Source organism: Psammomys obesus, unplaced genomic scaffold (genome assembly GCF_907164565.1).
Source record: "Psammomys obesus unplaced genomic scaffold, mPsaObe1.curated_primary_1811, whole genome shotgun sequence".
Classification (NCBI taxonomy): Eukaryota; Metazoa; Chordata; class Mammalia; order Rodentia; family Muridae; genus Psammomys; species Psammomys obesus.
This window is the reverse complement of record NW_026596046.1, coordinates 3,376,145-3,388,987: the sequence shown is the minus strand read 5'-3', so window position 1 is coordinate 3,388,987 and position 12,843 is coordinate 3,376,145. Positions and strand designations below refer to the sequence as shown.

The 12,843-nt window shown below is 49.2% G+C and overlaps 1 protein-coding gene across 1 annotated transcript in view; it reads left to right on the top strand.

Moving 5' to 3' along the window:
• Positions 1-12,843, top strand: part of Entrep2 (endosomal transmembrane epsin interactor 2) — a 401,477-nt gene that overhangs the window by 375,848 nt on the left and 12,786 nt on the right. Inside the window, exons 6-7 of the mRNA XM_055623385.1 lie at positions 7,305-7,465; positions 8,249-8,384. Of these exons, the coding sequence (XP_055479360.1) occupies positions 7,305-7,465; positions 8,249-8,384 (297 nt within the window). The remainder of the gene's footprint in view (positions 1-7,304; positions 7,466-8,248; positions 8,385-12,843) is intronic.

Here is a 12,843-nt window from a genome sequence, read left to right as displayed (position 1 = left end):
GAATTAAACCAAAGTGCACAGTGTCCTTACTGGTGGCCGTGTAGAGCAGAAGTAGGCCTGGGGTCAGGTTGTGAGCATGTCCGCAGCCGAGGCCAAGGCTTCCGCATGTGTGACGACTCTGAGCACATCACCAAACCTACTTGTCCAGTAGTTTCCTCACATATGAAGAGGGCCTTCCAGGACAACCTCCCCTGTTGGGTTTTGTTTGGTATTTTTTAGTTGCTAACAGAGCCTTGCACAGGCTAGGCAGCAGCTCTAACACTTGGCCACGCCCCCAGCTCTACCTTCATTTGTAATGAGGTGGCAGTCCAGCCAATTACTGGACATCACGGTAGTGACATCACAGCGATGACGTCACAGCTCTGATGCCACAGCTACGGCCTCAAGGGTTACACTGCTTCAGTGTTCTTTACTAAGTCTGGTGTACTGTAAACAAACAAATTATTACAGAAATTACAAAGGCTCTGTCTTAGTTTTTTGTTGTAATAAAATACCTTAGGGCACATGTAATGGACTAGACATTTTCCTCCCCCAAATTCCTATGCTGAAATCCTGATCCTACTATGATGTTATTAGGGGACCAGGCCTCTAGGAAGTAAGGAGGTCATGAAGATGGCTCTGAGTCCTTGTTAGAGAACCCAGAGAGCTTGCTGTGCTGTTTCCATGAGATGAAGCCACAGCTAGAAGTTGGTCACTAGACCCAATACCTTGATGTATACCCTCAGTTTCCAAGGTGGGAAACAAATGTCTTGTTGCTATAGTCACCCATCTGGTGAAGTGGTGTGGAACGTTGCAGAGGGGAGGTGTTGGTGACTGGAGGCATGGCCTTTGGAAGGAAGTGATGCCACGCCTTCAGTTCAGAGAGCTTGTTACAAACTGAAGGCATGGCATCACTTCCTTCCAAAGGCCATGCCTCCAGTCACCACCACCTCCCCTCTGCAACGTTCCACACCACCTCCCAGAAGCACCACGCTGAGGACCAAGCCCCCAACACTGCGACAATGGCAGGCTAAGCACATCGAAGCCATAGCAAGCTGCCACCAGAAACCTCCTAGCTTAGAAGTCGGAATAACTGAGCTTCCTGCTGGTGGGGCCTCGTGTGTGGCCATGTGCTGTGGGACAGGCAAGGTTCTGTCTGGTCCTCTAGTCACACTGAGCTGTGCGTGCCCCAGCATCATGAGGGATGCAGAGAGAAGAGCTGCCTGTGAGACCAGCTTATAAACCTGTAGTCATGTCACTACCTACTGGTCTTTGTTCTTTTGTGCTAAAGGCCATTAAGTCTCTGAGCCTTTCCATCCTGCTGAGAGGATGGATCCTGTAATATGTAGAGATGGGCTCTTTTCAAAACGAGGTGTCAAGATGGAGTTTGGCTGGCCCAGGCTGGCTGTGGTGGCTGCACCTTATAAGAAGGGGGCTGGCCCAAAAGGGTTGTGGGCACATTTAGTCACATGGAACAAAGATGTTTGGGGGGGGGGGCTTGAAATCCCTTTTCAGGCTTAATTTTTCATTTCATTCCAAAATTTAATTAAAGGAATGCTACATGATCATTGGAAGAAGCTAAAATATATAGCAGTGCATAAAGAAAAGCTAATGCCTTCCTCACCTGTGCATGGAAAGAGTCTAATGCCGAAGCTTTGCAGCGAGTCCTTCTGCTCGCCCATCATATCTAAGTGCTTCCACATACACATATAAATAACCACCTTTCCTCCTGTCCCCATTTCCCCCAGCCTAGTGGTTGTGAGGTGACATTCTGTTGTAGTTTAGATTTGTACTTTTCTAGTGATTAAATGATGTTGGTCCTCTTTCTGTGTGTCTAATGGCTTCTTATAGATCTTCTGTAGAGAAATGGACTTTGTTTTGCTCATTTTTAAAATGCTGTTGCCTTTTATTGCTGAGTCGTAGAGTTCTTTGTGTGCTCTGGATACCAGTCTCTCTTCAGATGTTCAGTGTGCAAATGTTTTATGCGATCCTGTTGATTGTCTTTACACTTAGTGGTGTCTTTCAAACCACAACAATTTTAGTTTGAATGAGGCCCATTGTGTCTTTTCTCCATTACTGCTTTTGTTTTTGATATCCTGTCTCCCTATTGCCTAATCCAAAAAGAAAAAAAAAGAAATTATTCCTTCTGAGGGTTCTGTACTCTGAGTTGGTGTTTAGGAACATCTTGAGTTGATTGTCACATATAGTGTGTGGCAGGGGTCCAGTTCTGTGTGGTTCCTAGTGCCATTTGTTGAAATGCAAATATTAACCCTCAGTTCCATTTCATCAGTCTTTTTGTCTGCCTTTACGGCCATTTCACAGAGCCTTGGTCACCATAGTGTTACAGGAACTTTTAAAAGAATCCTCCGGCTTCATTTACTCTCAAGCCGGTTGTGAGAACTCTGTCTCCCCGTGTTTCCCTATGACTTTCAGAATCGGTTCGTCAGTTTCTGAAAACTAATTGCCCTGCGATCACAGTAAATCTGCGCGACAGCTCTGTCGTGTGCCACAATGCCAGTGTTACCTTCCCTGCCTTCAACATCTTAGTTCTGGCTGGATTTGCATTTGCTGAACTTGCTGTGTCTCATGCTACCTGCCAACCATTCTTCTGCTGTTTTTACTTGAGATTCTTGAGTTTAGAAGTATTATGTGTCTCTGAGTGCATGTCTCTGTGTGTGTGTTTGGGTCTGTGTATCTGTGTCTGTGTGTGTCTGTGTGTCTGAGGGGATTCTGGGTGAATGTGTCTGTGTGTGTATGTATACTTGTATCTGTGTGTCTGTGTGTGTGTGTGCTTGTATCTGTGTGTCTGTGTATGTATACTTGCATCTGTGTGTGTGTGTGTGTGTGTGTGTGTGTGTGTTTGTATCTGTGTGTCTGTGTGTGTGTATATGCTTGTATGTGTGTGTCTCTGTGGTACTACAGATTGGACCCCAGGTCTTGTGCATGTTTGGTAAGGGACATACCACATCCCAGATCCTCTAAGAAGTACTAATTCATGACAAGAGCGCTCTGGGAGCGAGCCTGGTGAGCATGCGTGCAGCCTCCTGAAGGCTGTGTTCAGATAGAACAGCAGGGTGCTCCTGATGTGTGCTCCCAGCAACTGCTGCCGAACTTAAACACCATCCTAACCAACTCTCCCCGAAGGCTGCTGGGAGAGCCCCAAACGTGCGTGGGTCACGGACTGACAAGTTCACCTATTTTCTCTGTGGCTGCCGTAGTTGATTTCAGGAGCCAACAGGCAGCTCTGTAGTTTGCTCATGGATACAGGCAACTCAAGGTCATTACCATACCTAGGAGCTCAGCAGCACCGTTAGGGTGGTAGAATTCTAAGTACCCCATCATCCTTACGATGTGAATGCGTCCGTGTTGGGGATAATTAGCAGCAGTTGGAACTAACATCATGAACTCGTGAGATGGCAAGTGTTACTTCTATTGTCAGAATCGCTAAAGCCAAGCGGTTCTAACGTGCGCAGAAATAGTAAGTGCATGATGATGCAGTTCTGCTTATCGGCATAGCTTGGTAGAGACGGTGCTTTACCTCCTAAGTGTCTCAGTGTCGTTTCTAGTTTTGCTTTTAAATGTAGCCCCATTCTCCTCCGTATTTCTCTCATTGCCACCTTAGCCTCAGGAACATCCTCGGCTGTTACCCTGCTTTGCTTGCCCCAGTCGTCTCATAGGACGGCCCCGATGGTCTCCCCTCCGCTCACGTGATTCATTAAGTAGAACCCCTTAGACAGTGCAGGTGGGGGTGCTGTTTGTGCAGGCCTGATAACTGTGAGTGTGGATCTGGCAGGTGTGTTCGATACTCAAGGCCATAACCCAAAGAGCCAGAATGCTGAAGGAAATCTGGGGGTAGCCTCTGTTTCTGGGGTCCAGCGAAGGCAGTGCTGGGCAGGCTCCAGGCAAATCCTACCACGAGACAGCCAGACTTCTGCTGTCCAACCCTGTCCTTCACCCTGTTCCCTGAAGCAGATCAGACATGCAGCCAGGAGAGCTAGTAACTGGCAGGGGCTCTCACTTGAGGCTTCTGACACTGCTAGGTGGGTCTGTAGCATAGGATGGCACTTCCTGTTATAATCTTGCTGGCACCAGGAAAAAGGAGCATGAGACTGACAGGTCAGTAAGGTGCCCAAAGTCACACGGCCTCTCCCATAACAGCCTCAGGTACACACTGCTGTTGTGTGAGTGACAGACCCTGGGTGGAAGTGTGAGTACCTCAGCCAGTTTCCACACGAGGGTGTGCTGCTGTTCCCACGTGGTTTAGACAGGCCAGGGAAGACAGAACCAGCCAGGACAGAAGAGAGGACTCAGAGCTCATTTCCTACTCACTTCAGGAGATGTAGAATCATGCTTTACACCTGACCATGGAAGTGTAGATGTAAGGTCCCAGAGCAGGGAGCCGGAGTTGGGAGGCTGTGGGCTGGCAGACAGGCCTTCCGGTCAGGACATTCTGCCTAGTCCTGGAGGAGGCCTGGCGGGTTGCCAGGTAAGAAGGAGCTAAGTTGCTAGGAAGAGGAAACGAAGCTCAAAGCATGTCTGGTGTGAAGGGTGATTGAGACCTTGTTCAGAGCCGGGGGTGTTTGGCACTGGCTGGAAGGAAGCTGGAAACTGGATAGATTCGCTGTGCACAGCCTTGATGGTAAGAGATTTTTTTTTTTTTTCAGCAGCATGAGCTAATCTGGGCTTGGTTTAAAAATAGCTCCTGAACAAGATGGAGGCTGCATTCTAGAAGCAGAGACCAGAAAGCTTTCTCCTGAGCTCTTCTGGCAGTTTCTGCGAGGATAGAAGAGAGAGGGTACCATAGCAGAAAGATGCCCATCCATCCACTCAGCCGACGTTGGCTGAGCGTGTGCTGTGTCTCATTTAGGAAAGAACAGGGGGATGAAACACAGGCAGCCTGACAGTCAGTGTACTCATTACTTTGCTGTGGCTGTGACTGAAGCACCATGAACAAGGCAACTTATGGAGGAAAGCATCTTGTTAGGCTAACAGTTCCAGAGGATTAGAGTACATGCCGGTAGAGTTCTTCACTCAAAAAAAACAGCTGAAAGGAGAGGTCACATCTCAACTCACAAGCAGGAGGCAGAGGGAGCTACCTGGAAATGGGAGTTGGGGGAGTCTTTTGAAACCTCAAAGCCTGTCCACATTGACGTATTTAATCCAGCAAGGCCATGCCTCCTAATCCTTCCCAGACAGTTCCGCCAACTTGAGTTTGAGGACCTGAGGGCCATTCTCACGCAAATGACCACAGTCAGGGAAAGGAACCACCTGTTGTATTTCTGACAGTTGTTTACTCAAGTTTGTGAGGGTGAAGGGACACAGGGAGGTGCTGAGTTTACCGAAGACACAACTACCCGCTTAGAATTGGGGAACGGTAGGGATGAGAAGAGTCAAGATTGCTGTAATTCTGTCCCTGGGGCAGCCTTTTAGACTCTCTATGGGTAGAGCCTAAATGGAGCCCATTGGCCAGAGAGCCTGAGGACTGTAGTTGGCCAACTTCCAGCCTCAGCATCTCAGAGCAGATGACAAAGCTGGTGACCTTGAACTGCAAGGCAGACCAGGTCCTCACTGGACATACACTATTGATAGAAAGGAGAGAATCACGTGAGACTGGCAGACTTCTTGCTGAGGAGAGTGAAAAGCCTAGCAAAAGGCTCCATTTGAGAAGGCTCTGGAAATTTCTGTAGATGTGGGGCCAGCACCACCCAGGACAGGCAAAGTTATGCTTAGAGTGGATGCACTGTCTTTTAGCTTTGTCTGGCCTCTGGTGTTGGGTGCTTTTGCGTTTCATTAGTTTTTTCTTGAGTATACTATTATTGATTCATTTAATTTCTGATAGAGACTAATTCAAAATATTTTCTTATTAGACCTCAAGAATATTTGTCCTCCATTCACCACCATTCAGCAAGCGCAAGAATTAAGAGCTTCAGAGGCAGAGGATGACGTCTCACATCCAACCTTGTCACAGCCGTCAATTCCCCTCCAATTTCCAACAGCAATGAGTCAGATTAGCTGGGAAAGCAGGGAATGTGCTATGTGTTAGGAATGCTGGTAGGGGACATTTTTAACCTGGTGTGTCCCCCAGATGTAGCCATCAGCCCAGAGCACACTGATTTCACGAATATTATTTGACCATATTCAGAACACTGGACTCAGCCCTGCTAGTACAGAAATTCTCCAACTGCCTGGCCCCTGTCTGCACCGGCCCTATCCTGCCCCCACAGGGTACTCACCACCGCACAGCCCCAACATCCTCAACAGCCTCATCCAGCCTGTCCACTAAATTATGAATTGATTAGATCCTTATGGTTTTGCTCTTCTGAAACAGCATTTACCAGTCACCTGTGTACGAGCCTAGATGCTCCCATGCAGCCCCAGCCTTTGCCACGCTACCAGTCTTTGAAGGCCCATTTAGATAGCATCGGCTTCATGAATGTAGACCTCCTTGTTCCCATTCAGATTGGAGGACTGTATTACTAATGAAGCTGTTGTGCTTAACTGTGTACAAGTGACTCTTGGTGTTTCTGTCTTTCCTCTTATTTCACTGACATGCTGTAGGAAGGCTCAGAGCCCATGCAGTGTCTCAGGCATTTCCATGGAACAGGCGACTTGTTGCAGAAGTGACCCGAGGCTGGGGAGAGAAACAAGTATTAGTACTTCAGATAGAGAGATCCAGGCAGACGGCACTCATTTTTGCTAACGTGTGCTTCCCTTGATATTTTTAAGTGGCATCTGGTGTGCGCAAGTGCCCCACAGAAGATTCTGGTGAACACTGTTTACCTTCGGATCAAGGCCCTACATACGACTACGTACTAGTGCTCAAAGGGCCCACAGTGAACTATGGGAAGTGTAGGAGGCATGCTGGGCTCTGAAAGGGGACTTGTGTATGGGGTACGTGCCAAGTGTACTTCGTGATAGGGACTTGCTGAGTGAGCATGCTGAAAGTCTAGCTTTTCCTCTTAAAGGGCTGTTTTGAAGCGTGCGTGGCAAGCGTCCTTTAACTGCAGTGTTTAAGCATTAAAGCCGCAGGCGCGAGGGTTCCCAGTAAGAACTGTATTAAAGACTTCCCAGGCAGCAGTTTTTAACTTTGAAAAAAAAAAAAAAATCAAAGGCATCCGCATAGCAGTGTGGGAAGCAGAGTGGAGGGAGGCTTCTGAGGTGGTCCTCTCAGAGCTGTCCTCTGTAAAGTGTGTGTTTACTGCTCATGGTTTGGCAGGTTAAACTAGGCACTTTACTTCGAAAAGTGAAGTGTGTGCAATTAGCTCCATCAGGCGCCAGCCATACAAGATCTGGCATAACGCTGATTCTCTCTCTGTGCTTTCCAGTTCTTCCCACAGAGGTCTCACTCCGCCAGTACTGCCTGTATGACTCCCCACGGCACCATTCTCCACCAGACCCTGGACTTTGATGAATTCATTGCCCCCCTCCCGCCTCCGCCCTACTACCCTCCAGAATACTCCTGCACGCCCACAGCAGAGGCCCACAGGTCAGTCTTCCTCTCAGTGTCTCCTGCACCATGATTCCTGGGAAGCCGCAGACAGGACGGATCTTTGGGAGGAGGAAGCTGCAGCGGCAGGGGAGAGAGACGTGTGGAGTGAGAGAGAATATGGAGCCAGTATGGAAGCATGTGCCTCGCAACGACAGGACATGAAGAAAGGAGCTGTGGCCTAGAAATACAGGAACAAGAAAAAGTCTTTTCTTACTGTTTGTTGTTCGTTGGGGTTTTGGCAGTGATGGTGGTTTTCTTTTGTTTTGATTTTGTTGTTGTTAGAGACAGGGCCTCACCGTGCAGCCCAGGGCAGCTTTGATCCCTCTATGTAGCCCAAAGTGGCCTCATATTCCTAATGCTCTCATCTCAGTGTCCCAAGTGTTAGAATTACGGTCGATCATCACAAGGCCTGGCTTGAATAAAAGATTTCTGTTAGCATCTTTATGGTGCCCTAAATGATGGCACAGGCCAACAGTGAGCACTGCTGTACCCTGACATGCGCGAAGCTGCTCCTGAGTGACAGTCATCACAGAGCGTGGAACCTTAATTAGGCATTTCATCAGCTTCATCGTGATGTTCATCGTAATAGGCAGTGATGAAGTGATTAATGAAATCTGGACATCTGTCCAGAAGAAAGAACAGCAGTTAAACCCGCCCAGGGACTCAGGCTTATAGTTCTCAACATGACATGTGTCAGACAGTCAACACTTGGAGAGAGATGTCAGACACTGGGCTCCATCCCCAGGGGATGGCCGTGTAAGGGGCTATTCTGTTTTCCAGGGGCCTCCACCTGGACTTCGCTTCCTCTCCGTTCAGCACCCTGTACGATGTGGCCATCAACAGCCCTGGCATGCTCTACCCTGCCGAGCTGCCCCCACCCTATGAGGCTGTGGTCGGACAGACCCCCACCAGCCAGGTGAGGCCCAGGCCCTGACAAGGGCAGTTTCTCTGTATGCCCGGCTCCCTTGTCTGCCCTCAGAAAGCTCCTCCCCCAGACAGCGTTGACTGTGGCCGTGACACCGGTGAGTGCCATGTGATGAAGCCTCTGCACGTGGTGTTCATCTGAGGGCCTTGCGTATACTGCAGGATGCTGACTCCAGCTCCAGCCTAGAACCAATGTGTAAACTTGGCCTTCGGCTACTCAACTTAATCCCCGCAGCTGGACACACAGCCCAACGCAGATGTGTCTGAGGTCCATGCTGCCATGTGTCTGGGGAGGGCCTAGGTGGAACAGGGGCAGCTTGTAACCCATGACCAGAGCAGGGGGAACAGGGCTTGTGGACTGAGGCCTCAGGGGACCAAGGCCCGTCTTGTCTAGACATGGTCTGATGCAGCTATACCAGGCCAGTCATCCCTAGGCTAGGCTTGTGCTTCTTTTGCCAAGCATCTGGGACTTTCTCTGAGCTGTGCATGACAGGGACTCCCACTGCTTCAAGGTTCCCAACTACTGTCAGATATGTTGAAGATGTCTGTAAAGCCTTGGTTTCCTCATCTGAAAAATGATGAGGGAAAAACAAAACAAAACAGAATGGGTAAGTATCACGTGCATAGGATGAAACAGAATGGTCCTGATCCAGTCTAAGACTGGGAACATGGTAAATGCTGAAATCAGAAGAGGCCTCTGAGTATATTTTGTTGACCTTTTTATCTTGACATTATTGTTGTTGTCTTTATTGAGTGTGAACTCTCTGGTCGGGCAGAGAGGTAAGGTCATGGGGCCAGGGAGGTCTTAAGTGAAAGCTGTAGGAAATGAGGCAGAGGTGAGGGACAAGTCAGGTAGCACAGGTGCTATACGCTGAGAGCTGGCCCCAAGCACAAGCCACAGAGCTGACTAATTCTGCGACACGGAGGATCTACAGGACTTTCCACGTATGTCCAAACTCTGCTCCCTTTGGCCTTTTGAACCCCAGGATGATGGCCCCAGTGCAAGGCTAAGCCTCTTTGACACCACCTCGAGCTCTCATCCAGAACCTTGGCCATCCCAATGACCTGCAGGGTGGAGGAGGCTCAGCATGACTGGTGTTCCTCTCAGCCACTGACAGGACCTGGCTGCCATGAATAAGCTTTGTGGATGGAGTGCTCTCTGCCCCCTGTACCGGCTCGACCTCATAAGCCTCCAAGATAATCATACCTACAAGGGTGGGCCACTTTCTATAGACCAAGTCAGGGGTCAGGGAAAGGTGGCAGAGCGCATGTACTCTGGGATCAGTGGGAAACATGGACAGTGTGTTCAGGCTGTTGGCACCATAGGGGAAGAAAAAAACATATCACAGGGATTCTGCCTTGGCATTGGACCAGCCTGGTGAATGTCACCTGCCCTGACACAACCAGAAGATACTTGAGTGATGCCTTTGTGTTCACTCTGGCCCTGAGATGCCCCGAGTGGCTCAGTGGCTGCATGGCAACTCCAGACCTGGGATCTTGGCTTGTTTTTGTGTGCATGGTAAAAGTCACTGTGTGAGAGCTCCCTGAGAGGAAAGGGTGCTTAGTGAGCAGGGAGAGTGGGAGCCTGCAAGTCTCTCAGCTTGGACAGCCATTTTCCTAGACTCTGACATAACAATGAGGTTTATCTTTCTGTTTATGATTTTTAAAAAAAAAAATAGAAGTGAAAATGTTGGTTGTGATGACAGACTTTGGCTCTTAGAGGCCCCTAGGTTGTATCGGGGCATCCAGGAAGGATCCAAGAGCTCAGATTTTGTGATGTGAAGAACTGTCCCATGTGTTGTAGATGCCAGTGAGTATCCGGTCCCACAAAACCTTGTCAATCAAATCCCAGTACTGGGTCCACTCCCAGATTTCCAAGTCAGTGGTTGAGTGAGGAATTTGCATCCCTACCGAGTCCCAGCTCTTACTGTTATGGGGACTCGCTTTGAGGACTCCTGTAGGTGTCTGTGGCAAAGAGATGAGAACATCTTTAGATGTTATCTTAGAGAGAAATGTGGTACGGGGCCTAGAAGAGGGAGGCATGACCAAACACACATGGCAGAACCCGGGGGAGGGTACTGTGGAACCAGAGCAAGGTCCTCCATGGATGGCAGACCCTAGGAAGTTAAGAGGATGATGACAGGATGCAAATGGGCAGTTCCGTCGGGGGAAGTAGGGGCCTAGACACCATGGCTGCAGTGGTGTATGATTCCATTGCCGCCTTGTGTGGGAGACTCTGCCATCTCCCACTCCTCAGCAAGCGTGCTTGCTGCTGCTATAGGATTCCAGTTTCCTGCCAGGGAGCCACTTCCTGGCTTCCCTTTGTGAGGTGGTACTCATGTTGTCATAAGAGAGAGCTGGGTGGATGGGTCATGATCCTGTGGGCCCTTCCCTGTGGACAGAGTCAGGGCTGGGGCAGTGCCCTGACGGAGCCATTGCTTTCTGACAAGGTCCTCTTTCCAGGATCCTCACGCTGGCCTTGCAAGGCCCCTGAGTGCAGGTGTGGGCAATGGCCTCAGGCTTTGAGTGTGACATTTAGTGCCCCCGCCCCCACACTGTACGTTAGAAGGGTATTGATTCATGTTTTATCACCAATTTTCTCTCTCCCCAAAGAACACAATATACTTCAGGCTAATATACGGTTCTGAGATCAATATGACACTGTCCTCCCAAGCCACTGAAAACTCTCTCTTCTGTGATTTCTCTCAAAGAACTTGGGTAAGAAGGGCTGAAGGTCAAAGCTGTATCATGTTAGCTTAAATTAGCTCAGAAGCCTGCCACCTGCAGGTACTAGCACAAACCCAGTCTGCTACAGAACAAGCCAGGTAAGTGTGTAATGTGTCCCGTGGCCCCTCTGCAGGCCACCTGTGTAGAAGGGACACATCTGGTGATTAAGGGCCTGCAGCCTCCCAGCCAATTTTCTTTGATGCTCGGGTCTCAGAGCACTTTTCAATTCCACAGACATCTCTGGGAGTCCAGAAGGGAGTGAAACCCATTACCATCCACAGAGGGAAGGCAGCACCAGCCACCTGCCCCCTTCACAGCAGGAACATTTTTCCCTGGTGAGGGGGGGCAGCTTAATCGCTTGTCCTTGCAAGACAAAGGTGTTCAAATTGCCTACTAGCAATGGTAGGTTAAAGCAAACTAGATAAAGCAGCAACAGGCAGGCAATAAGGAGAGTAAGGAATGGCAGCCATTGGGAAGATTTTTTCTTTTTTCTTTTTCTTTCTTTCTTTCTTTTTCTTTTTTTTTTTTTTTGTGTGTGTGTGTGACATAAGGTCATTCCATGTCATCCAGGCTGGCCCCGAACTCCTAGCCTCAAAGGAGCTTTCCTCTTGAACATATCTAAGATGCTGCATGAACACCTAAGAGGATATTTTTAGTCCTTTAACTGAGGATGTTCATTCAGACCTATTCCCTTCCTTGATGAGCACACACCCCCTTCTGGCTTCTATATGGATGCCACTCATCCCCACAGCTCTAGGCTGGGCCCCACAGAAAGGTCACAGAGGTGACTCTGCAGCCGAGGCAGCAGAGTTCCTGAGGGTTTCTCACTCCATGTCTCTGACTATACACAAACTTACATTCCAGGGACCACTTGAAGCTGGGCTTCATAGCCACAGTGAGTGGGTATGAAACCATGAATCTACTGCCTCATGGAATTAACACTTTCTGTGATGACAGCACAGGGAAGGTTCGCCTTCTCTGGGGCTTCTCACACCTGGCCGTCAGGGTAGGAAATGAGAAGTTGCCCAGGTGGAGAGCACAGCATGCAGAGGCAGAGTGGGGATGGGCAGTTTGCTTTAGAGCTCCAGGTACCTGAGGTCAGCAAAACAGCCCCAGGGCAGGTTTTCTGACCATGCTCGCCCAACTTTGGAAGTCCTTTGAGAAATACAGTGTCTAGGTTTCCCGACCCAGAAGTACTTGAGTAATTCAGACTGGGTAGCAGTACGACTAGAAAAGGAAGACTAACACGATGCTAGAGTTTCAAGAACCAGCTCCGGGTTCTTTAAGGAACTGACCTTAATGTTTTGAAAGCTGGCTAATGAAATATTTCAAAGATGGTCTTGAATATATAAAACCCTCCTTCTCCGTGACAGCTGACAGTTGCCCCCAAAACAGTGGCTTTTCAGAAATCTGGCTCTAGATGGTTGACCCCATCTAGGAGGAAGACACACATCACAGAAATAGGGAAGACTTCCCATGCAGGGCTCACCACAGAGCTGATCTGCCGAAATTCCTATCTCTTTCTCTTATGATGACTGGTCCAAGTGACATCTCAGAACTAGCAGGTCCCAGGTTCAGTCCCTTTCTTAGTGTGCTTTTCCCTCCCCACAGACATCCTCCCTCTTCACAGAGATCCTCCCTCCCCCCACAGACATCCTCCCTCCCCACAGACATCCTCCCTCCCCACAGAGATCCTCCCTCCCCCCACAGAGATCCTCCCTCCC